The following is a 24295-nucleotide window of genomic DNA, read 5'->3' on the forward strand; positions in this document are numbered from 1 at the left end:
CCTCACCCACACCCCAACCCCCTGCCCCAGCCCAGAGACCCCTCCTGCACTCTGAACCCCACATTTCTGGCCACACCCCAGAGCCTAGGGGAAGCCCTGAGCTTCTGCACCCACCCCTCCCTGGCGGGGCTATGTGTCGCCCACAACTGATTTTTTCTGTGGCTCAATGGCCCCTGATAGAAAAGGTTCCCCACACCAGTGTTATACCTTTCTCTTCCAGACTGAAGAGCCTGTTATTAAATATTTGTTCCCCAAGTAGGTATTTACAGACTGTAATGAAGTCACTCCTTAACCCGCTCTTTGTTAAACTAAATAAATTGTGCTCCTTGCGTCTGTCAATATAAAGCATGTTTTCAAATCCTTTAATCGTTTTCGTGGCTCTTCTCTGAACCCTCTTCAAGTTAGCAACATCCTTCTTGAACTGTGGGCACCATAACTGGCCACGGGTCAGATTCCAGCACTGGTCGCACCGGTGCCAAATGATAAAATAACCTCTTTGCGCTTCCCCCGATTTGTGCCTTCCAGGATCGCCTTAGCCCCTTTGGCCACAGCATCACAGGGGGAGTTCATGTCCAGCAGATTACCCGCCACCAACCCCACGGTCTGTTTCTGTGTCACTGCCCCCCGGGGACCGAGCGCCCATCGCACCTGTGCGGCCGCTGCCCTTTATTGCCAAGGCTTGGGTTGCAGCGCCTTCTAACCACAGCGCTGACCCATTGTGACGCAGGCAGGGGGGAGCCCGGCCGTGCCCGTTCGGCGCTGTCAGAGAGGCCCCCCGCTGCCGACCGGGGGGGGGGGGTGGGCAGCTGGTGCCAGAGGGGCACGGGCCATGGCACTGCTGCAGCAGAGGATGGGGGATGGGGACAGAGCGACTCAGGGTCCCGGTGAGGCTGCTGCAGCCCCGCGGGGAGGGGCAGGGGCTGCTTTGGGGGCTCCCAGGCGGGGAAGGGCCTGGCCTCGGCTGGAGCCTCACGCCCGGGCCCGGGCTAACCACAGCGCAGCGCAGCCTCCCTCCCTGCCCAGCCCATTGTGACGCCTCGCTGCGGCTGCTGATTGGGCAGAGGCACCTGTCAGTCTCCTCGCTTACCCCTCCCCCGCACCCCCCGGGCCGGCCGGGCGGTGGCCGCAGGAAGTGTCTCACGCAGGACAGGGTAGGTGCGGTTCCTGCGTCCCCCTCCGACCGGCCCAGCGCGCGGGGAGGGGGGCGAGCTCGCGGAAAAGGCGGGCGAAGCGAGGCCCTCGCGAAGGGAGGCTGAGAGCAGCTTGGCGGCTGCCGCCTCCCCGCTGGGGTAGGGGCTGTTCCTGAGCGAGCGCTCCCTGCCCCCCCCCCCCCCCCTACGCCGCCCGTTCTAACCGCCCCCCGCCTGCTGCACGCGCTCCACGGGAGTCCCCCCCTAACGGCCGCAAGCCAACGGCCCTTCGCGCGCGGCGGGTCAGGGTGCAAATCTTCTCGTCGCTCTCTGCACGGGGGGGGAAGGGGAGGTTGCCCCGTCACCTCCTCCCCCCTGCTCCCAGTGCTGGGGGATGGATGCTCCTTAAAAAGTGCCACCGGCACCCAAAACGCGACTCTGCATCGCCCCTCCCCCCCACAGACCACCCGCCCCCCTTCTTTGCCCCCCTCTTTCTGTCACGCAGCCCCCTATCTTGTAGCTGTGTGTCCCCGCGGGTGAGAACCTGAAAGTGAAACTGCGTGTAAAATGAGCGATTCTAATGGGCTAGTTCAAGGATTCTCAAACTCTTTTTTTTATAAAAGAAGTATGTGTGTTTAACTGTCTTTAGAGTGATGTTTTATCCTTTTGAAAGACAATTTGGTTTTAATTTCTTCCCCTCCCCCATCCATTCTTTCTCGTCTGAAAATGAGAAGAGCTAGCACTCTGCAGACACCCCAGAAAGTGCTTCATGGTGTAGAGACCACTATATTGGATTTTCATTGTACAAACTTCAGGAAATGCAAAAAGAAATGAAAAGCTTACAAAGTAAACTTTTTCCCATTCTTTGTTTTCATGGAGACCGTGTAGCCGTTTGGACTGGATTTCAGATGGAACTCCTGCGTTCTAGTTCCATTTTAGGGTTTGTCTATACTTCAAAGTTAAGGGCAATTAAGGTAGGGTGTTAATTAAAAGTGCAGTAAGCTGTTCCCAACCAACTCCATATGTGTACACTCTTATTCCGGAACAAGCATGCCTTGTTCCTGTTTAGCATTACCTCCAGTGACACTCTTGTTCTGGAATAAGGGTACATCTACACTGGCAAAGTTACAGCGCTGGCGGGAAACTGTTGTGTGTTCACACTGTCAGCTGCCTGTGCAATAGCATGTTCACACTTGCAGCGGTATTTGGAGCAGTGCACTCTGGGCAGCTATCCCACAGAGCACCTCATTCTTTTCTGCTGCTTACACTTGTGGGAAGGCGGAGGGGGTTATGGGGCATCCTGAGTCCTGTCCCAATGACCTGTGATGCATTGCTTTGCAACCCAGCAATTCCTGTGCTTCTGTCCGCATTTGTCGCTATCTTTCAACGATTTGTGTATTGCGCGCCCTGCCTCTTCTGGCTGCAGGAATGGATTCCAAACTGTTGACCATTATGCTGCTTGCTCTGACCAACCCATCACGAGTGGCAGTGGAGTTATTCTTTAAACTACAAAGGCAAGACGAGCGTGACATTGATCTCGCCACGCGTAGTAGCTACAACACAAGATTGCTTGTGGCATTCATGGAAGTGCTGACTGCAGTGGAATGCTACTTTTGGGCTCTGGAAACAAGCACAGAGTGATGGGATCACATCGTCATGCACATCTGGGATGATGAGCAGTGGCTGCAGAACTTTCGGATGAGGAAAGCCACATTCATGGGATTGTGTGATGAGCTTGCCCCAGCCCTGTGTTCAAGGATACGAGAATGAGAGCTCCCCTGCCATTGGAGAGGTGCATGGCGATTGCACTGTGGAAGCTGGCTACTCCAGATTGCTACTGATCGGTCGCTAATCAGTTTGGAGTAGGAAGGTCTACCGTCAGACTCGTGTTGACAGAAGTGTGCAGGGCCATTAATTGCATCCTGCTTCGAAAGACTCTGACTCTGGGCAACGTGTGTGACATTGTGGATGGCTTTGCATATATGGGCTTCCCTAACTGCTGAGGGGTGATAGATGGCACGCATATTCCAATTCTGGCACCAGACCACCTACCCACTGAGTACATTAAGTACAAGGAGTATTTCTCATTGGTTCTCCAGGTGCTTGTGGATCACCATGGGCATTTCACAGACATTAACGCAGGCTGGTTCAGAAAGGTGCACGACGCATGTATCTTTTGGAGCACTGGCCTGTTCAGGAAGCTGCAAGCAGGGACTTTCTTCCTAGACCAGAAGATCACTGTTGGGGAAGTTGAAATGCCCATGGTGATCCTGGGAGACCCCGCCTACCCTTAATGCCGTGGCTTATGAAGCCATACAGGGGGCAACTTGACAGCAGCAAGGTTCAACAACAGGCTGAGCAAGTGCAGAATGACTGTGGAGTGTGCTTTTGGCTGTTTAAAAGCCCGCTGGCGCTGCCTCTATGGGAAGCTGGACCTGGCCGATGACAATATTCCTATGCTTATAGCTGCATGGTGTATGCTCCATAATATTTGTGAAGGAAAGGGTGAAAGCTTCACTTCAGTGCCTGGAGGCTGAGTTTGAACAGCCAGAGACAGGACTATTAGAGGGGCACAGCGTGGGGCCATAAGGATCAGGGATGCCTTGAGGCAACAATCTGAAGCTGAAAGCCACTAATATTTGTTGCTATGCTCGGGAGTGCAGTGCTTGTAATGCTAGGAGGTGGTTGGTGCACATGATGCAATAAGTGGGTTTAACATAATTGTATGTTGCTTTGCAGTGCTCTTTTTGCTTTCAATTAATAGAATAAAGATTACTTTCAAACCAACACAATTCTTTTATTAAAAAACAACAACTGGAGGAGAGAGTCAAACAAAAAGACCCATCAGCAGTGAGAGGGATAAGGGAAGGTCCCAGGAGGAGGAGGGGTCCCAGGATGGCTAAAGATTTGTATATGTCCAGGGATCATATCTATCCTTCTCCTTTGGAATACAGTGCAGCAGGTACTGTACTTCAGCAGGGCCAAACTGGAGAGGGATGGGTGTTGAGTGCAGTGGGTAGTGGGAGTCCACAGTGCTGGACTGTGAGGAGGGAGGAGTGGAATGCCGCGGGTATAGACTGGAACCAGGAGGTTGATAAGAGTGTGTTGGCACTGTCTGGGGGGCGCATGGGAAAGAGTTTTGCCACAGCGGCTGCAGGGGAGGGCGGGCACGGAGCTGCTTGGTTTGAAGAGCTAGTATCTCCTGGAGCATGTCTGCTTGGCACTCCATAACCTTTAAGAGCCGCTCCGTGGCTTCATTCTGGCGTGTTGCGTTCTCCTTTCAGTCCCTCTTCTCGCTGTCCCACCACTCCTTCAATTCCTGTTTCTCGGCAGCGGAGTGCATCATAACATCATGCAGAAAGTCTTCCTTAATTCTTCTTGGCTGCTTTTTAATTCTGCATAGCCATTCAGGTGCTGATAACAAAGAGGGAGGCTGGGCTCCCAAGGTCATCTCTGTGAAGTTTAATGCAACATTGTACAGAAGCAGTATTGTTTGCAACACAGAGAACACTGATTCAGTGATTTAAAGCACAGCCAGTACTCTCACACCTGTCACTAACTGGTTGACCCCAGGCAAGGACACATGAGCCACAAGACCCCCAAAATGGTGAGTAGCCACAGGGGCAGGGTAAATTACTCTTCCTGGACCTTACTGTACACTTGGCACATGGCTCTTGGGGAGAGCCAGCACTGTAGGGGAAGCCTGATAATCACTCCTGTCCCCACACTTTCCACAGAATGTGATTATTATGGAATATATCTCACTGCTGAAGGTGAGCAGGAATCAAGGGAGGATCTTCTCCAAGCCTGCAGCTTCCTCCCAGGCCCCTATGCAGCTTGCCTGTGTGCAGCAGTGGTCTCCCCCAGCCCCCCGTGATGGCACAGTGGCGCAGGAAAGTTACTGTTAATGGGGCAAGAAACAAAGCCGTTCTGCCGAAATGCCTGCGGCAACAGATTGCCCAGTATCTCCATGAGAGTTTCCTGGAGATATCTGAGGGAGATTCTTGGGAAATGAGGGAGTCAATCAACAGCCTGTCCCGCTGCTTATACTAGGCATGCGGTGGGAGACAAGCCTGCTTTCTGCAACCCTCCTGCCCCCAACAACTCACTTCAGCGATTCACAAAATCAGATCCACTTACCAGGTGCCTCCTCTCCTGTTTGCTCTTTGCCAAGCTCTGACAGCTTGTGACTGGCTAGCCTCCCCCAGGGTAGAAAAGAGCTCCTGGTTGCATGCATCTCTGGTCTCCAAGTCATCCTCTGCCTCTGGGTCCCCCTCCACATCCTTGTCCCAGTTTTCCTCCTCCTGGCTTGGTCCACTCTCGACTGGCACATGAGCCACTGAAGTATCCACAGTGGTCTTCAAAGTGGAAGTGGGGTCGCCATTGAGTATCGTGTCCAGGTCATTATAGAACTGGCAGCTCATGGGCGCAGCACCAGAACGGTGGTTTGCCTTCTGCGCCTTGTGGTAGGCGTTCCACAGCTTCTTCACTTTGTTCCCTTTCTGTCATGCATCATGAAATCTGTCCATAGGTGGTATAATTCCTATGGATGGTGCGCAGCTGGGACTGGACAGCCTCCCTCTCCCCCTCGCAAATGCTGATGAGGTTCAGCAGCTCATCATTGCTCCAAGCGGGGGATCGCCTGGTGCATGGAGCAGGCATGGCCACCTGGAAAGATGCACTGAGACCACTGCACGCATTACCGAGCAAACAGGAAGGGGACTTCCAAATTTCCAAAGGAATATATGGGGTGGGGATGACGGTTGGTCACCTGAGAACAGGACAGTAGAGTTCAAACCTGTGATCAGAGAGGTGAGAACAGGCATCGTGGGACACCTCCCGGAGACCAATCGCAGTGCTGTAATCGCCACGGTGTCTATACTAGCACCGCAGTGCAATATCCCCGTCTCAGAAAGCTCTATGCCTCTTGTTGGGGTGCTTTTTTTAAAGCGCTACAACTGCGCTGTTTCTGTGCACTTAGTGGCTTGGCATTGTTTACACCTTGGGAGTTACAGTGCAAAAAGCTGCTTTACTGTGCAGAAACTTGCCAGTGTAGACAGGGTCTTAGTTTCTTCATCTGTCAAATGGCTGTAATAATACTTTACTCCTGGGGCATTCTGCGCCAAAAAATTAAAAACTCTGTGCACAATATTTTAAAATTCAAAATTTTGCAGATTTTGTCAGAATAACACTACATAATCGTAAAAAGAAAAGGAGTACTTGCGGCACCTTAGAGACTAACCAATTTATTTGAGCATAAGCTTTCGTGAGCTACAGCTCACTTCATCGGATGCTGAAGCTCATTAAAGCTTATGCTCAAATAAATTGGTTAGTCTCTAAGGTGCCACAAGTACTCCTTTTTGCGAATACAGACTAACACGGCTGTTACTCTGAAACTACATAATCATGCCAGTTTCAATTATTTTGGTAATTTATTTCAAAATACCTGTCAGCAAGTATATCTGTAACAGTAAAGATGCACACAAAAATTCCCCCCAGGAGTAGAGAGAGTAGAGTAGAAACCCCTATGACAACCCAGTTCCTGTTTCTCCTACCCCTTCCCCTCAGAGCCCAGTTGGGAGGCCAGACACCTATAACTCCTCCCATCCCAGAGCCCAGCCGCAGCCCCCCCCAGCCGATATACCCGAACCCCTTTCCCCCACCAGAGCCCAGCCGTTGCCCGCCCCCCCTTGCCCAGACACCCTTCTTGCTCCAGAGCCCAGAGAACCAGAGGAGGAAACAGCCTAATGCTCGCTCAGTCCCAGGCTTGCATGGCGTTTCATGCGCTGCCCTCTCCTTCCCTCAGCGCGTGCTGGGAACTGCAGCTGCCAGGAACCCTGTAGCTCCCTCCTTCTCCCCTGGCAGTGTCTTCTATGTGCAAGATGGGCTCTGCCTGGCCCATGAGTCCTTCGTGGTGGCTAGCAGTGCTGCAGCCCATTTCTGTGGGGGGAAGGAAATTTTGCGTGCACAATGTTGATTTCTGCAAAATTCTGCATTGCGCAGTGGTGCAGAATTCTCCCAGGAGTAATGCTTGCTTCCCTCCTTGAGATGTTGAGGATGGGTTAAAAGTTTTGAAAACAAAGTACTATATAAAAGCTAATTATTAATAATGTAGGATGTTATTAGGCACACAGGTGTATAGTATTCTATACATCTATGGTGATACATAAGCAACTAAGGAAATGTTGTTTAAAAATTAATTTTAACTTTAAGTGAAGCTCCATAGTTGAAGTCCCATAAATATCATTGTCATAGGAAAGTTTGAGACTTGCTGTTTGCAGCGTTCTACGTACCTTCCATGCTCAAATTATGTTAGAAAAATGGGCTGCAGAATACAGCAGATGAACTCCTGCATCATTGAAGGTCTGAACTCTGGAGCAGGGCACCCACGGTTAAATTCAGACTGAAGTCAGAGAAGGTCTCCAGAGTAGACCCTTTATCTTGCTTTACTTATGCTGTGTTCATTTGCAAATTATTCTTCATCGCTTATTTATTCTTCGTATTTATACTCATGTTCTGGAGAAGCAGAAAAATTGTGTTGTCCATTATGAGGCTCTTATTGTAGAAAAATGCTACCTGCTGGCATTTTTATCAGGTCTATTCATGTTAATTGTTGCATTATCCCTCTGGCCTGGAAGGTCAAGTTCAAACAAAACTCATGTTTCAGAGCCAGTTCTGGGTATCAGGAATGCACTCTGTAGTAAAGAAGATAATATGCATTGGCAGCAGATTGCTTTGCATTTCAGCCAGCAGGTCTTCTAAAAAAATCTATTAGATTTGCAAGGGCAAGGAGGCAACAGGTTCTCTGATTTCACTATTTTGCCCATAATGTTAGTATTAAAAATAGAATCTGATTTGTGTGGATAGTTATTGAAATGCTGAGAGAAGTTTTGTGTGAGCTTTCAGATTTCCTGTGTGAGCTTTCAGATTTCCCAAGTGAGCCAAACATCCCCAATTTGGTGCTCAACTTTTTGAATGTTGAAAAATTTAAATACCGTTTTTTGTAAGTGTACACTGTATATACATATTTCCATCACCACCAAATTACTTAAGTTTTATTAGGGTTACTGACACACTTTGTTTTGAAATTGCAAATCTGCATAGTTACACAATTTTCTAATATCTCAGGATGGGAAAGGTACAGACTACATCTCCCACCTAAGTCCTAGGAAAGAGAGAATTTTTGTATTTCATGTTGTCCTTTTGACTAAAGAATTTTTTTTAAAGGAAAAAATGATTTAACCATATGTATCTTCTTAAGAATTGAATGTTGTAGTCATCTGAAAATCTAGCAGGCATTCTTTCAATGAGAGGGTGACCTCTTAGCAATCCAGAACAGAGAGGAAACAGTGATCCTTCTTAGTGGCAGGCAGATCAAATTAATAAATTGGGTAAAGTTATTGTTATTTTAAGTCATACTGTGTCTGTAACTCTGACACGTTTGTCTCTAAAGGAATAATTTTGTTTGGATACTGAGTTGTTTGCTATTTCCCTTAATATGTCCTCTATAGCACAATATCAATAATATTACTTCTCGCTGAAATTTTTGAGTAATATTGGGATCAGGGAGAAAATATCAGGTAGCATTCTTATTTTCTCTTGTTTTTAGAACTCTCTTTAAAAATTAATAAATAACCTTTGAGAAGGTAGTTTTCTGTGAAGAAAATGACTGGCTGTGGCCAATAGCTAAATGCTTTGCTTCTAGCCTTCTTGGTGAAAAGATTGCTAATTTTCATGAACTTCTAGTATTCTAAAGAAAATGTGACCTGTTTAGAACTTGAGTACTTATTTTCTATTTGACAATTATTGAAAGTATAAATATGATCAGAACGATTACTTTATCTATACATAATTGTAAAATCCCATAGAGTATTTGAGTTTTTCCTAAATATTCCCCAATATCTTTTCTCTGTGAAAGTAAATATGAAACTAATAAGTCTAGTCAGTTTCACGGATGATATTTACAGTGGTGGGCACTGTGAAACTGACAATCATGTCAATTTCTCTCCTGCTGTTTGGGCAGGATGTGAGGTGCAGTGGAAGCAGGCACTGGAATATTTATGAGGAGGGGTTAAGAAAACTGGGTGAGGAAGAGACTTGTGATGACCCAGCTCTTGTAGTAACCAGTTGATTGGGAAAAGACTAAAGGAGCAGACACCTGTACAGCCAAGAGGCTCTGGCCTAGGAGTCTGGATGAAGATGAATCTCCTTCTCCCTTCCAGGCATCAGATGGGTATAGGAGGGGCTTCACATTTATCAGGCACTAAACCCATTAACAAGAGGGGGAGCAGGTTCTGGTATGAAAATCTTGGTAAGAATCTCAGTACTCTACTTTTCAGTGGCTTGGGGGTAATTCCTGTGCTTCTTACCAGAACAGTAATCATGGAGCTTTCTAGTGGGTTCATCTTTCGTACCAACCTATGGCAGGTAGACTTACTCCTCTGACAAGCAGGTGTCTGGTAAATTTTCATGCCCTGACTAATAATAACTGCTGTTACTGCTCTGGAAAAAAGAAAAATATTCATATGCAAACCAATTCCATGAAACCCATTTAAGGTAATCTCAGTATCAAAATTAATTTAAAAGTCTTCCATTTGGGAAAACCTGACATTTTTATAAGGCATTAACATTACTGGAGAGATGTTGGATCATGCACTACAAACCTTTGCTGAAGTTTAATTTAAGTAACAATTGTATTATTTCCTAGCTGTCAGATTTAAGCAGGTGAGAGATTATAGCAGGAAGATCAGTATTATATGTGCAAAATGCCACTGGCAAAGACATTCTTGCATCATAAATATGAATAATTCATATCACCCACCTAAAATCTATAAATATATTAACATACAAATGGAAACCATACAAACCTCAAAGAAAATTAAGCAAATCTGGCAGGGAGAGAAGAGTATAGGTTTCACTTTATCTATTGGAGTATGGGCAAAACTCTCCGGGGAATTATTGACAGCCACATAACTCTGCCTTTAATCTTTATGTACGGTGTTGCAAACAGTTGTGTGGATCCTACAATTGGTATATTTTCATGCTCTTTCTTTTTTGTTGAATGATACTTATTCTGTTAAGCTCTTGCGTGCGATTTCTGAGCAAATATAGTACAAAGGTTTATATCACTAAATATATTGCAGTCTCTATGTATTGCCTCACTATGCTATTGTTTGTTTCTCAAGCACAACCACTCAGTGATGCTTTTAGTTGTCTGAGGCTTTGTCCTACCCATTCATGCCACAATTCTTAGTCCTCCCCTAAAGATGATCTGGTTGAAAAGTGAATGTATGTGTGTTACTAATGTTGCAGTCCTTTCCCTGCATGCCTGATGGATCAACCTAAAGTTCTTTCTTCCTTTCTGTATTTGTGCAGTAGCACAATATATTCTTAATTTTAGCACATACCATGCTGCTAGTTGGAATGTGTTGCAAATTGTATGAATTTACACTGCAGGTTTTGCAAAGTATTTATACAGAAATCGTACTGTTTCCCAGTATTTCAGAGATTAATGAGCTTCACCACAAAGATCCAGTAATAGTTAGGCAATGGTACCTTACACACCACTCTCACCTCAAGAAGAGTGGCTAGTGTCTCAGTAATCAGAGTAACTGAGAGAGAATTCAGATATGTACGTATTCAAACCCTGCCGTTTTACTAATGTCATCCAGTCATCATTGTGACCCATTCTCTTGGGGAACTGTAGTATAGAAAAATATGGACAGTCCTTGTGATGGTAAAGCTTTCACACCAAGTATGTACACAAGAAAAGTGCCAAAAATGGGATAGGTTTCTAGAAATTTTGTCACCGTTTCTAGTGTACTCAGGAGGGAGGCTTCCCGTCAGCAGGCCAGAATCTTTAGCCAGGATCTTTGAATATTAACTGGAGCCTGAATAAGTAACATATGGTATAGTTTGTTACCGGTTTATTGTAACTTTGCCTTAATAAAATGTTTTTTAACATGTTGCATGTTTCTGCATGTGCCATTGTGTTGTAATTAATGGCTGCAATACCATACACAAAGGAACCTGTAGTTCAGGGGTAGGCAACCTATGGCATGTGTGCCAAAGGCAGCACGCAAGCTGATTTTCAGTGGCACTCACACTGCCCAGGTCCTGGCCACCGGTCCAGGGAGCTCTGCATATTCATTTAATTTTAAATGAAGCTTCTTAAACATTTTTAAAACCTTATGTACTTTACATACAACAATAGTTTAGTTATATATTATAGATTTATAGAAAGAGACCTTCTAAAAACATTAAAATGTATTACTGGCATGCAAAACCTTAAATTAGAGTGAATAAATGAAGACTCGGCACACCACTTCTGAAAGGTTGCCGACCTCTGCTGTAGTTCATGGAGAAAGTGGTAATGAGATGATGAGAGGTGGACCAGACCTTCTGAGAAGGAGGTCAGTGGAGGAGGGAGAAGGAAACAGGAGCCACAGGGAGTTGAAAGGAAATGAAGAAATTACAGGAGGAACAAACAGCAACTTAAAGGTGGGGTGGAGAAGGAAGCACACACAGTAGAAGCCAGCATAGAGTTGTGATAGAGGGAGGGAAGCACAGAGGGAACAAGTGGAAGAGTTGGAAGGAATGTGAGCCTTTTGGAATCCTCTAGGTAAGAGCTGGATCTTGAACTCGTATCCATTACTGCTGTTTAAAAAAATTTTTTTTTTAATTGTGCAGTACATTCATTTGGAAGTTATGGTTGACTACCCAACTGTTCAAGGACTGCTTTAGTGGTTTAAGATGTCACCATAACCATTGATTAAATCATAGTGCTAGATTCAGAATTGCTTGTTTCTTCTATAAATATCTAAACTACAAGAAGTGCCCTTTATTCATGTGTAGGCTGATACTGAGTATTTGATTTCATTTTTCTTTGACCTTCAGTGGGGCATTTTTCTTGATAACAATGGAATTTAAAAACCTCCACAGCAGTCTTTCCTGTACTTTGATTAAGATAGTTAATTGTTAATCATAATAGTTAAACAATATTTGTAGATTGTTCTGTATAGATTAGGGAAATGATTAACTACAATATTAAAACAGAATTAGACATCAGGAATGCTTGCTGTGAATTGCTAATATGCTTTGTAAATCTTGTAAATATTTGAACCCTTAACACCAAAAACCCCCCCCAAAAACTAAAACCAGGTATACAAGCCTGTACAATATCAAATATAAGGAATGTGCAAATGGAGTATATGTTATAAAGATTAAAATGTAATAGACTATGAACAATAATATAGTGGTTCAGAAACTTTTATAGTTACTGGTCAGCCAATAAAACATTTGAGGCCCAATTATTTCACTTCTATTTACAGTTATTTATAGCTTTCTCTTTAATTACCCCTGCTTTAGCCTTCAGACTTTTAAGATTCTGCAGTGATGCACCTACCTCCTTGGTCTAGAAGGACTAGATAAGACACCCTTCACATTTTATTAACACTGTTCCTTAGCTGAATCAACAAGTTTATTCCCTTCTCTCTGTGGTGTGAGTACACTACTCCCCAAACATCCTTAGTTCCTGAATACAACTGGTATCAGGAATCTAACTTAATAGATGATCTGATGTAAAGACCAGTTATTATGCATTCATTATGCATTTATGCAGAACTTCTTAAGTCCCCTTGCATCTGTGATATTTCTCTTTTTATCTAGAAGAGTATTTGTAGTGGCTGAAACATGGTTGTGCCTTTGAAGTTAAACTCTCAGGTTAAAAATCCTATTTAGTTTTTACCACTTATGTTGTTTTGCTTGCTTTTTTATTTTTGCATTTCTGTCAGCTTGGATGATGAAAGTAGAGTATTCCATTTCTAATCACTTTTAAGTTCTCATGTGCTAGCACAACCCTTCATTGTTTGGGTTGTAGGTTTTAGATTTTTTTTTAAATTGTGGATATATTGCTGTTAGACTTAGTTTGTAAAAGCTTGTTCTTACAAAACAAAAACGTTAGCCTAAATTTGATTTGAGAAAAAATGCTTTTTTAAATGGATGTTGTCTTTTACAAAAGTGTAAATATTTTTTTTTTTTTAAGAAAAAAAATCATGAAATTTCTAAATTGTCTGGCTGTTTTGTTAAATTATTTAGGATTCAACAGTTAATGAAAAATTCATGCAAGAGTACAGATAAAGAAGAAAAATCTAACCATTAGAGAAATGGCAGGATTCTTAGACAATTTCCGATGGCCAGAGTGTGAGTGTATTGACTGGAGTGAAAGAAGAAATGCAGTTGCTTCAGTGGTTGCAGGTGTACTGGTAAGTATTCAAACTACACAAATGAATCCAGATTTGTCATCTTGTTTAATGTGGCATTAATACTTCATTAATCTTTGAAAATAAAATGTTCCTAAATCAAATTTTGTTAAATTGCAGTGCGAACTGCAAAAACAACGAGGAGTCCTTGTGGCACCTTAGAAACTAACAAATTTATTTGGGCATAAGCTTTCCTGGGCTAGAACCCACTTCATCAGATGTATGGAGGGGAAAATACAAGAGTAGGTATGAATACATGAAAAGATGGCAGTTGCCTTACCAAGTGTGAGGTCAGTCTAACGAGACAATTCAATTAACAGCAGGATACTAAGGAAGGAAAAATAACTTTTGCAGTGGCAATTAGAGTGGCCCATTTCAAACAGTTGACAAGAAGGTGTGAGGAACAGTAGGGGGAAATTAGTATGGGGGAAATTAGGTTTAGGTTTTGTAATGACCCAACCACTCCCAGTCTTTATTCAGGCCTAATTTGATGGTGTCCAGTTTGCAAATTAATTCCAGTTCTGCAGTTTCAGGTTGGAGTCTGGTTTTGAAGTTTTTTGGTTGAAGAATTGCAACTTTTAGGTCTGTTATTGAGTGACCAGGGAGACTGAAGTGTTCTCCTACTGGTTTTTGAATGTTGTAACTCCTGATGTCAGATCTGTGTCCATTTATTCTTTTGCATAGAGACTGTCTGGTTTGGCCAATTGTTTTTGCTGATACAGACTAACACAGCTACCACTCTGAAACCCAGTGCTAACTGCATTCTTAAACCAATATATTTCTTCACATTTTGCAAATGTGTTTAGGAAAACCTTTGCAGTTCACCTGGATGTATACACTATGTTTGAATTTGATGTTCCAATACTACTACTTCTTTTTCCGGTATTGTTTTTCTTTTAAAAAGTGTTAAATTGTTGGAAGGTATGTATTCACTTTCAAAGACCTTCATGGCCCTATCCCCATCCTACCTATCAACTCTCATGTAGTATTGAAAGGTAGACTCCTGCCTCTGATCAGCCTGTGATGCCAGCTGCCATCACCTACTTGTTGACTTTTCAAACAAGAACCTTCATGCTTTCTCCCATGTTGCCCCTTACACTTGGGAGAAGCTCCCAATAAACACCCGCAAAAGTAACTCATTATCCTCCCCCAAATCTGTCCATAAAACTCTCCTTTGCTGTGAGGCCTACAAAATACTTGACAACAGCTAGACAGTTTGTGTGCTGAGACCACAGCCTATCATGCTAACGAGTATTGTTTCCTCATACTCCCCCTGTGGTTGGTCTGTCAGACCAGTATTGTTTCCTCGTACTCCCCCTGTGATCAGTCTGTCTGTCTCCCTCGGTTGTCTCTTGTCTTATACTTAGCATCATAAGCTTGTTGGAGCAAGGCCTTGTTTTTTGTTCTGTGTTAGTACATCATCTAGTATAAGAGGGTCCTGGTCCATGACGAGGACTCCTACATGATATATGTGTGTGTCTGGCATAACAAGGTATGTTATAGCACTTACATTTTACCTGGCTAAATCATGCATATATTGGGAACATATGTTCAGGTTTTTAAGGCAATGTGGGTAATGTAGCCATACCTTTTTTTTTTTTTAAATTTTAATAGAAGATTTATGGCTAAATCCCAAACACTGCTTTGAAAATGTCAGCAGTAAGCTTTTTTTCAGCTTCACTGCATTACAGAACATACATGTCAGCAAACTTTTTTAAGAGTGTATTTGTAAAAAGAAGAAATTAAGTTAGCAATATGCACAAAGTGTTAGACAAAGAATACATGCTGAGAGTTTATCTTCACACCCCTCCCTCTTCAAATACTGTGTGATGGTCTTATTGTTTCTCTAGTTTTTCACAGGCTGGTGGATAATGATAGATGCTGCAGTAGTTTATCCTAAACCAGAACAAATGAACCATGCATTCCACACCTGTGGTGTGTTTTCCACATTAGCTTTTTTCATGTAAGTATGCTAATAATAATTCTGTATTTAAAAAGGTCCTTATTTCCTGTAAATGCATAGATGTATAATTTTACAGAGTGGAAAATTTAACCAGCATTCTATATTTTCCAAATTTGAACCATCAGCATCATTACTTTTAGCTAATCCACCGGTACCTCCTTCGCATATCACACAAAAGAAGGCAACGTTCTTGGTCTCTGCTTCCTTTTCTCTTGGGTACTTATGTGGTTATTTGTTTCTTCTCTCTGCTTCCTTTAAGTTTTATCTTTAAAAATTATATATATCTTGGCTTACTATAAGGCATCATCTTTTCCTATTATAACAAGTACCCATATTCCTGGAGAAAAACCTCTGCTATATTATGCAATAATACTAACATGAAGTTAGGCCAGATTCATCCATGGTGTAACTAACTACTCCTGCAGCTCTTTCTCTGGGTCTAAAACTTATTTTGATGACCACTTCTTTTTTTCAAGGTTGCATCAGAGATGAATTTAGACCATTAGTAGTAGTGGGTAGTTGAGTGCTTCATGCTATTGTCTTCATCACAGTCATCCCACAAACCTATTTGGGGTGTCTTTAACTTTAAAAAAAATGCATTTAACTTAAGCCAGGAATATATTACAGATATTTCAATCATTTTTAAAAAAAGGACACTTAAACAAGGCTCAGATGCTTGTTGCCTTGGAACAGACCTTGCACCTGAGAGGATACCATGGACTTCACTGAAGCTCTGTGTGGGTGTAGAAATCTGCCCTTGTGGATCCAGTTGCAAGATCTGATCTAAACAAAGAGTTTACGAACTGTGTGACTGGATGGGAACGACCTGCCTAGTAACTTTCTCTGAATATTTTTCACATCTCTTAAAAACGTTCTTTTTTTTTTTTAACCATCATCATTTTGAAATGGCTTTTGTAGTAAAGCTTTAGACTTATGAACTTATGTATTTGAGTTTGTTTTTTGTCCCAGGATAAATGCTGTATCAAATGCACAGGTGAGAGGAGATAGCTACAGTGATGGATGTCTAGGAAGAACAGGTAAATAGTTTATTTAATCAGCATTAAAAGAGCTAAATGAAAACAACTACAGTTTGTAATGAATTTCATTATAATCTCATAGAATTTACAAAAATGTTCCTTGCTCATTAACCTCTGAAAAATATTTGTTTGGCCATTTTTGAGTCTTAGAACATGAATTCTGGATTTCCTACTAAAGATGGAATTCAAGAAGTATATATAGCTTGAGTAACTAGCATTTATCTGTGCATCCTGCATGAGCACAGAGGGAGTGAAATCCCCATTCACAACCTGAGATGGGTTGCTGAGGCTGCAGTACAGCCACTCTGCATCTTATGCCAGCCTATGGGCTGGAAAAGTGGCTGCTGCCCCTCCATGCTGTCTACAGGGGGAGTTTCTGTGGATCCAATGGCCCTCTCTCCTGTTCCACCCCAAACACTTCCATTAGTGCTAGGCTACTTCAGGCCAGCAGAAAGTCCATCTAATTGGCCTTGGAGAGTGTAGAAACTCCCTCGCCTGGTCATTGTGTATCGTCTGTTTGCTCAGGGCTTCTACATGGAGGTAGGGCTGCTATGGGACTCCTGTGTACAGGTTTTAATTTCACTTTGTACACATCTATTCATTTTTTTATTTACACAGGGCAAGATTTTTTAAAATAAATCCAGCCCCCCCAAACCTTCTATCACCTGCCCATGTACCCACTGACTATTAATATTGGCTTGGAATGACCCATATATCTGTGCGTGGAGGAGATCCTTTGCATATAGCTATTCCTTCTCCCACTTCCACAAGGTACTGTTCTCCCCCCTTCAGAACTTCCAGAGGCTGTTCTGTGTCTGGAGTTCCCATGAGGTGGAGATTGAGCGGGCACGGGACTGTGGCCCGAGGGCTTCACATGATCTCCCTGGAAAAGGTAGCATACTTTAGGCGTTCTGCTATCTTTTCTGTTGGAATTCCTCTCCCATCCCAGGAGTTCCATGGTCTGCAGTGGCCGAGTGGAGTCTCTGGCAACATAGCTCCACTTGGAGATGCACCACTAGGAAATGAGGAATGCTGTTGGAGCCAGAGCCATTGTGAAGGCATGGGGCCTGTCCACAGATGGCCCTGGACTCCTGTGAATACCTGGGGGGATCCCCCAGATTTGGTGACAGACCATGAGGCCTATTACATCAGGAGAGGCAAATCCTGCCTTACTTCTCCCTGGTGGGATGCTGTGGTAGAAACTCTGCAAGGGTATCCTGGTGGAGATTTTTCCCCCCAGAGCCTCCTTCCATGGGCAGGATGGGATGATTTGAGCCACTCTGTTTTACGATACATTATCTCCTACTGATCCGAAGATTATTTTTAATGCTTTTAATATATTTCTTGCAGGTGCTCGCATCTGGCTCTTTATTGGTTTCATGTTGATGTTCGGTTCACTTATTGCTTCAATGTGGATCCTTTTTGGAGCATATGTTACACAAAGTAAGGCTCCTTCCTTATTACTTTTTAACGGTGGGGAGGGGACATTCACAAAGTGGTAGCAAAAGAAAGTCTACACATACAGTGGAAAGTGACCTGCTCCAGTTTGTACTTTTGACCTCAATGGCAAATTCTACCTCCATTACACATGTACCTCTTGTGTTGATGTTGTTATTGAGAGTTTTGCAAGTTCAGAGAATAGAGATCTGGTGAGTAAAGTAAGGAGCCATAGTGCTGCTCAGATTAAAAGAAACCGTAAATGAAATTCTCAACTCTTTACTGTACTGATTTTAGTGACTTATTTTGAAGAAGAAGCTATATATACATGTACTGCTGGGCAGTCTATAGTCTTAATGCTTGAACTTCAGTCTCTGTCTACTAACATAAATCTCCCTGTCACTGTGGAACTTCAAATGTCCTTTAAGCATACAAAACCAGTATTTACTTTTCAAGTATTCTAGTGAAGCCTCCATTTCTAAGGGTTTTATGAAACTCTATTAACCAATTCCTTTTTAACTAATACACTTATGGTCATTACTCAGGTGCACTGACTAACACTTATGTTTTGCATCTGAATAAAACTTTCTCTATCAGCTAGGAGGGAAATCCAGAACAGAACAAATCATGGAATCCTTTGTGGTTCTAACTGCAGACTTTTATAAGAATTTGAACATTTCCATTTATTTATTTGTGGGGACCTTATTTTGTTCTTTTCTGACATAGTCATCCATGTAACATATTGCATTGCAATGGCTATGTTCTAATTTACAATCACTTGTGTAAGTACTAGAAGTGAACAGTGACAGTTGCTGTCTACCTTTGGTACTTATGTGGCTTCATTACCATAGCATCTGAGTGCTTCACTGTTTTTAATGTATTTATCCTCACAACACCCCTATGAGATAGGGCAAGTGCTGTCTTTCACTGTCCATTCCCCTTCACAGCAATGTATGCTTGGTTTGTGTCAAGATGGTGACTCTATGAATAAAGTCTCAAATACACTTTTCCAATGTGAAGCTACTAAACTTAATATATCTTGCACTTTTATTTTGTAGACACAAATGTGTACCCAGGATTAGCTGTGTTTTTTCAAAACGCATTGATATTTTTTAGGTAAGTTTTATTTTTCTCTTACGCCTAAGTATTTCAAACCATTGCTGGCATCTGTCTTATTCTACCCACAGTCATGTTATGAAGCAGGTAAACTGCCAAACTGAAGTCCATTTCTGTTTTACTCATTAAACACGTTTCTCTCTACTCATAGGAGTACAAAGCGTGTTTGTTTTCATACAATTAAATGCTGTTAGTAAACAAATGTTAAAGGCAGAAGCTAAAGTTTTTAAAAAAGCCTAAAGTTGGGCTCCCACATCCATATTTAAGCAGTACAATAAGTGGCCTGAGTTTCAAGAAGGTTGAGCACCCAGCCACTGCTGTTGACCTTAGTGTAGGCTACTGCTCTGTCAGCATCCACAACCAATGTTTACCCTGGCCCATCCTCACCCCTTCCATACTTGAAAAATGAAATGTGGAGGTCTTTCCTAGTTTTTTATAAACCTGGTCTCTTCACATTCTAGCTGGTGAAACCCTTCTGACCCACCTTTGTTAATGAAAACATCTCTAAAATGGGATTTACATGCCAAATCCTCCTATTCTCAAATATGCAGGTTATGAAAGTCAGTATGAGGTCTCATTTCTCTCTTCTTCAACAGGGTCTTGCAAACCTAGGGTTGGCCCAGCTGTAACTGATTACTGAATCTGGGCCATTCAAGTCCTGAATCCGGGCCATTCAAGTCCTGAATCCTCTTTCCAACCATGGTCAATACCAGAAGCTTCAGATGAAGGTGTGAGAACCCCACAATAGGCAGATGTGGGGATAATCTGACCCCCTCCTCCCCATTAGATCTCATCCTGGTCTCGAATAGATAGTTGGTCTTAAGCCCTGAAGCATGGGTTTTAATATCTCTTCCAAAAGTGCATCATTAATTATGATAACTCTGAATAGTCTTGTTATCAGTATGTCCTAGTTCCTTTTTGGATCTTGCTAATTTCTTGGCCTCAATGAGTTCCATAGTCTAATTATATACTCTGTGAAAAAGTATTTTATCAGTTTTGAATTTCTCACCTTTTTAATTTCAGTAAAGGCCCCCTTGTACTTGTGTTATGCCACAGTGAAAACAGATGTTCCTGATCTATCCTCTCTTGACCATAGTCATCTTTTTTCTAGGGTCAACAGTCTTTTCATTCTCTCATCATAAGAGGTTTTTTCCAGGTCCTTGATCATTTTCATTGCCTCTTTCTGAACCTCTCTAATTCTGCAGTAACCTTTTTGAGATAGGATGACCAGTGCCACACCATTGACATTATGTAAATATATAATAGTGATTGCTATATTATTCTCCATCCATTTACTTATACAGCCTAATATCATGTTTGTTTTTTTGACTGCAGCGGCTCATTGAGCTGTCTGCAGTGACACTCAGGTCCCTTTCCTGAGTTAATAGTTAATTTACAGCCCTATCAAAAATATGAGTAGTTTAATTTTTTCCATTCAGTGTGTACTGCTTTGCATTTGTCAACACTGAATTTCATTCATCATCATGTTGCCCATTCATCTGGCTTGTTTAGGTCTTTCTGAAGTTCCTCACAGTCTTCTCTGGTCCTGACTAACCTAAATAATTTTGTGTCATCTTCCTCACTGCTCACCCCTCTTTCCAGGTCATTGTTAAATGTTGAATAACATGGGACCTAGTACAGAACTTTCAGGCATCTGCTAGCTACTTTTTGTCATGTGGAAAACTCACCATTTATTCCTACTCTGTTTTCTCTGTCCTAGCTGGGCTTGAGCCATGACAATGCTTGTTAGCCTCTTGCTCCATGAACATGTAGCTTTTTTTTTAGTAGCCTCTTGTGTAGAGACCTTGTAAAAGCATATTTGGACACCTAAATAAATTGTCAGCCATTTCTCCTTTATGGTTTATCTGTTGATGTGTTCAGAGAATGCTAAGAGATTGGAGAAGCACTATTTTCCTTGGCGGAAACTGCTGGGTAGACCCTATCATATCATGATCTTTCACATATCTTGTTCTATTTTTAATTTTCAAGCAGTTTGCCAGCTACACCTGTGAGATCTACTGCTCCAGAGTTCTGTGGATCACCCCTAGAACTTTTTCAAAAAATTGGTACATTTACTACTCTCCAATCATCAGAACTGTGGCTGTTTTTAAAGAGAGATTGTATAGAGTTACTCAGCCACTTCATACTTAAACTCCACCAGAACTCTTGGATGTATAGCCAGATTTCATTTTTTCAAGTATGCATAGGGGATTAAATATATGTAAAAGTAGATTTTCAAATTAAAGATGTTAAACTGTACTGTAGCTAAGATTAGAAGAGGGAGCCTAACTGTACTGTAGCTAAAGAATTAATATTTTACACTTAGTTTCTTTCATCCCAAATTATAAGTGCAAAACTTGAGTTTAAAGTATCCTGTGTTCCTATGTCAAGTGACCTTTTTCCACATTACATGTAAACTTCTCTTTTCTTACAGTACTCTGATCTACAAATTTGGAAGAACAGAAGAGTTATGGGGATAATATAATCAAAGTTAGCATTAATTCAGTACCCTTTATATTGTATTCAGTATCTAGACATCTTTGTTTTGTTTGTTTTTACATTTTGCCAAATACTTAGCTATTGCATTCAATATTTTTGTTAATGTTCTTTTGCTTTCTCTAAATTGAATGATGAGATTTTCAAAAATGGTTTGACAGTTTTCTGTAATTAGTTCCCTTTTTTCATAAAGAGATTTGTGAATATGTACATTATATAGCTGTGTATGTATATATCTTAAAGCAAATGTTAAATTTTTTTATTTCTGAAGTTTTTATTTCTTCTCTCATACATGAACTTGCAACACTATGTAGGATCTGATCCTTCAACGCCTCACACATGAGAGACAAACTTCAGCTGAACTACTCAAGCAAGTAAGAGTTTGCAGGATCAAGCCCACACTGTATCAAATCAACTATTACTTTTATGCACTGATGGGCTGTAGCTGATTTTACAAGCTGTGCAGCAATGCCAAGTTGGATACCTCAAAGTAGAAGTGAGCCCTTCAAAATGTCTCAGCTAAACTTCTGGATAGCTAAGAGGAAAAAATCTTGATTAGATCCTGGGCTAAGAGGGAGATTTTAAGAAGAATTTTATATAAAGGTTTGAAAAAAGTCAAATTCAGAATAGCTTTTGAACTATTTTTAAAAGGTGAAGACTTTTTAACAAAGTCCTATAATAAAGGGACAATTTGACCAGTTTTATTTTCAGTCCTGTCATTATTATAGCACAAATACAATTTACTGAGATGATTCTTGTAAAATTCAACACTCATGTCTAGTGTTCAGTAACTTATTACCATTAGCTACATTTACCATTACATTCAAGAAAAACCTAAATTCATTTGAAACTGATATGTGTTTGTCATACTCAAATATGAAAGGCATTAAAACATTTTAAAGTTATATTAATGCAGCTTTTCTTCAGGAATAATTTTGCTGATGAAATATATGTGGAAGGATGACTTTTCCTCATTTTTATGAATTTTTTTTTCCATGTATATTTCTTCAATCTAATGAGTACAGACTTAGGAAAGAAGTGAGTTGAAATGGTTCCCTTATTATTGGAGTCCAGTGTGTTCTAACTGGAGAAGACAAAAAGGAAGATTTTGATGTTTATATTGGATGATCTTGTACATGTTTGAGTTTTGATTACACATTTTACATCCTTCTCTTATCAGTTCTACCTGTATCTAAAGCATTTAGCATAAAGTGAAGTGAGATTACCTTGCCTCACACTCAGCTTTATATACCATAAGCTTGCTCCACAAACAGCATTAACATAACTTTTACAGTGTAAACAATATTCCACATGTATGGCAACTAATTTTCCTGTTAATTTGATTTCTTCTCATTCCACTCCTTTCTGGGGATCTTTCCAGTGGGCATAATATGAAGCAAACACCATAGCTGAGAGTTGTCCCATTGCCTTGACTGTTACTTCCGACCTGATTTGTCCACCAAACTGTGCAAGTTCATTCTGAATCAGTTACATTTGATGATGTTAAACTGTGTGAATTGTACATAGCTTATATTTGCTCAATTATAACTTCACTGAAATACAATAAAGGCTTCCTGAGACTAATCTCTCGTTTGTACAGATCTTACATAAAAATTGCCAAACACCACTATACATTATTCAGTATCCTGTTTCATGACTGTAGAAGTCAGCCAATATTAAAACAAGTTATTTTCCAGACCTCTTGGCTTCAAGCTTATCAGACCAAGTGCTGGTAGCATGCCAGAACTGAAGCTTTCCATGAACCTGTGGCTATAGATGGTGATTTTCTTGCAAAGTGAAAACATCTAGCCTATTAATGGTTTTGTAGGGTATCCTTTTAAGTTCTCAATTATATTTCATCTGCCAGGACAGTGTGGTTAGCTCTACTTGTGTGTTCAAAGTTGCATTCTATATGCATCCTAGCTCGGGGGCACAGAAGCAAATGTTGCCCTGCGGCTGCTGTTACAGCAAATGGAGCTTAGAAGAAAGAGCACCAGCAATAGAGAGGCCCCAAACAATAGCCAGGAGCAGCACTGCTGTGGTAGTATCAAGATGAATACATCCCTCCTTTACATACCATCCTCACGAGGGTTTTTAGCCTCAGAATTCTAAGCATTATAAGACTGGTTTATTTATTCAAAATGTCACTGGATTCGCTTGTTGGGTTTTTTTAAGATTGATGAAGAAAGGTAAATAGTGGTATGCCCCAGGAGTCTGCACTGGCTGGGATGAATGTTGGACAACATATTCATAAAGGATCTGGAAAAGGGTAGATACTGAAGTGGCAAAATTTGCAGGTGATCCAAATTACTCAAAGATAGTTAGTGCAAAGTATACTGGGAAGAGTTAGAAAGGGATCTCACTAAACTAGGTGACTGGGCAACAAAAGGGCAGATGAAACTCAATATTGATAAATGCAAAGTAATCTACATTGGAAGTCATAATCTTAACTACAGGACACACAAAAATGTTGGGGTCTAAATTAGCTGTTACCACTCAAGAAAGATCTTGGAGTTACACTAGTTTAGACCTGCAAGCGTTTGTACTAGTTTAAACCTGCACCCTGCCCCATGCTGCAGAAGGTGAAAACACCCCGAGTCTCTCTGAGCCAAGGGAAAATTCCTTCCTGACCCCAAATATGGTGATCAGTTAAACCCTGAGCATGTGGGCAAGACCCACCAGCCAGACACCTGGGAAAGAATACACTATAGTAACTCAGAGCCCTTCCCATCTAGTGTCCCATCACTGGCTGTTGGAGATCAGCTACATGCCATTGTAGGCAGTCTCCTCATACCGTCCCCTCCATAAACTTACCAAGTTCAGTCTTGAAGCCATATAATGTTTTTGCTCTCACTG

The 24295-nt window shown here is 41.9% G+C and overlaps 1 protein-coding gene across 4 annotated transcripts; it reads left to right on the top strand.

Annotated features, from left to right (window-relative positions):
* Nucleotides 1-1043: 1043 nt before the first annotated feature.
* TMEM50B (transmembrane protein 50B) lies at nucleotides 1044-23023 on the top strand. Of its 4 annotated transcripts, none has more exons than XR_012161084.1 (8): nucleotides 1044-1151; nucleotides 13227-13393; nucleotides 15241-15353; nucleotides 16323-16390; nucleotides 17741-17833; nucleotides 18886-18943; nucleotides 19540-19671; nucleotides 21378-23023. XR_012161084.1 is itself a non-coding variant. In XM_073361824.1 (8 exons), exons 2-7 carry the CDS (start codon nucleotides 13295-13297, stop codon nucleotides 21421-21423), a joined length of 477 nt encoding a protein of 158 aa, XP_073217925.1. In that variant the 5' UTR covers nucleotides 1044-1151; nucleotides 13227-13294; the 3' UTR covers nucleotides 21424-21433; nucleotides 21754-23023. The 4 variants fall into 4 exon arrangements, 3 of the variants coding, with proteins under 3 accessions (XP_073217925.1, XP_073217906.1, XP_073217916.1); XM_073361824.1 differs by lacking the exon at nucleotides 19540-19671 and having other exon boundaries at nucleotides 21378-21433; nucleotides 21754-23023; XM_073361805.1 differs by lacking the exon at nucleotides 19540-19671.
* The last annotated feature ends 1272 nt before the right edge of the window (nucleotides 23024-24295 follow it).

The sequence above is a fragment of the Lepidochelys kempii genome, chromosome 1 (genome assembly GCF_965140265.1).
Source record: "Lepidochelys kempii isolate rLepKem1 chromosome 1, rLepKem1.hap2, whole genome shotgun sequence".
In the NCBI taxonomy this organism is placed as follows: Eukaryota; Metazoa; Chordata; order Testudines; family Cheloniidae; genus Lepidochelys; species Lepidochelys kempii.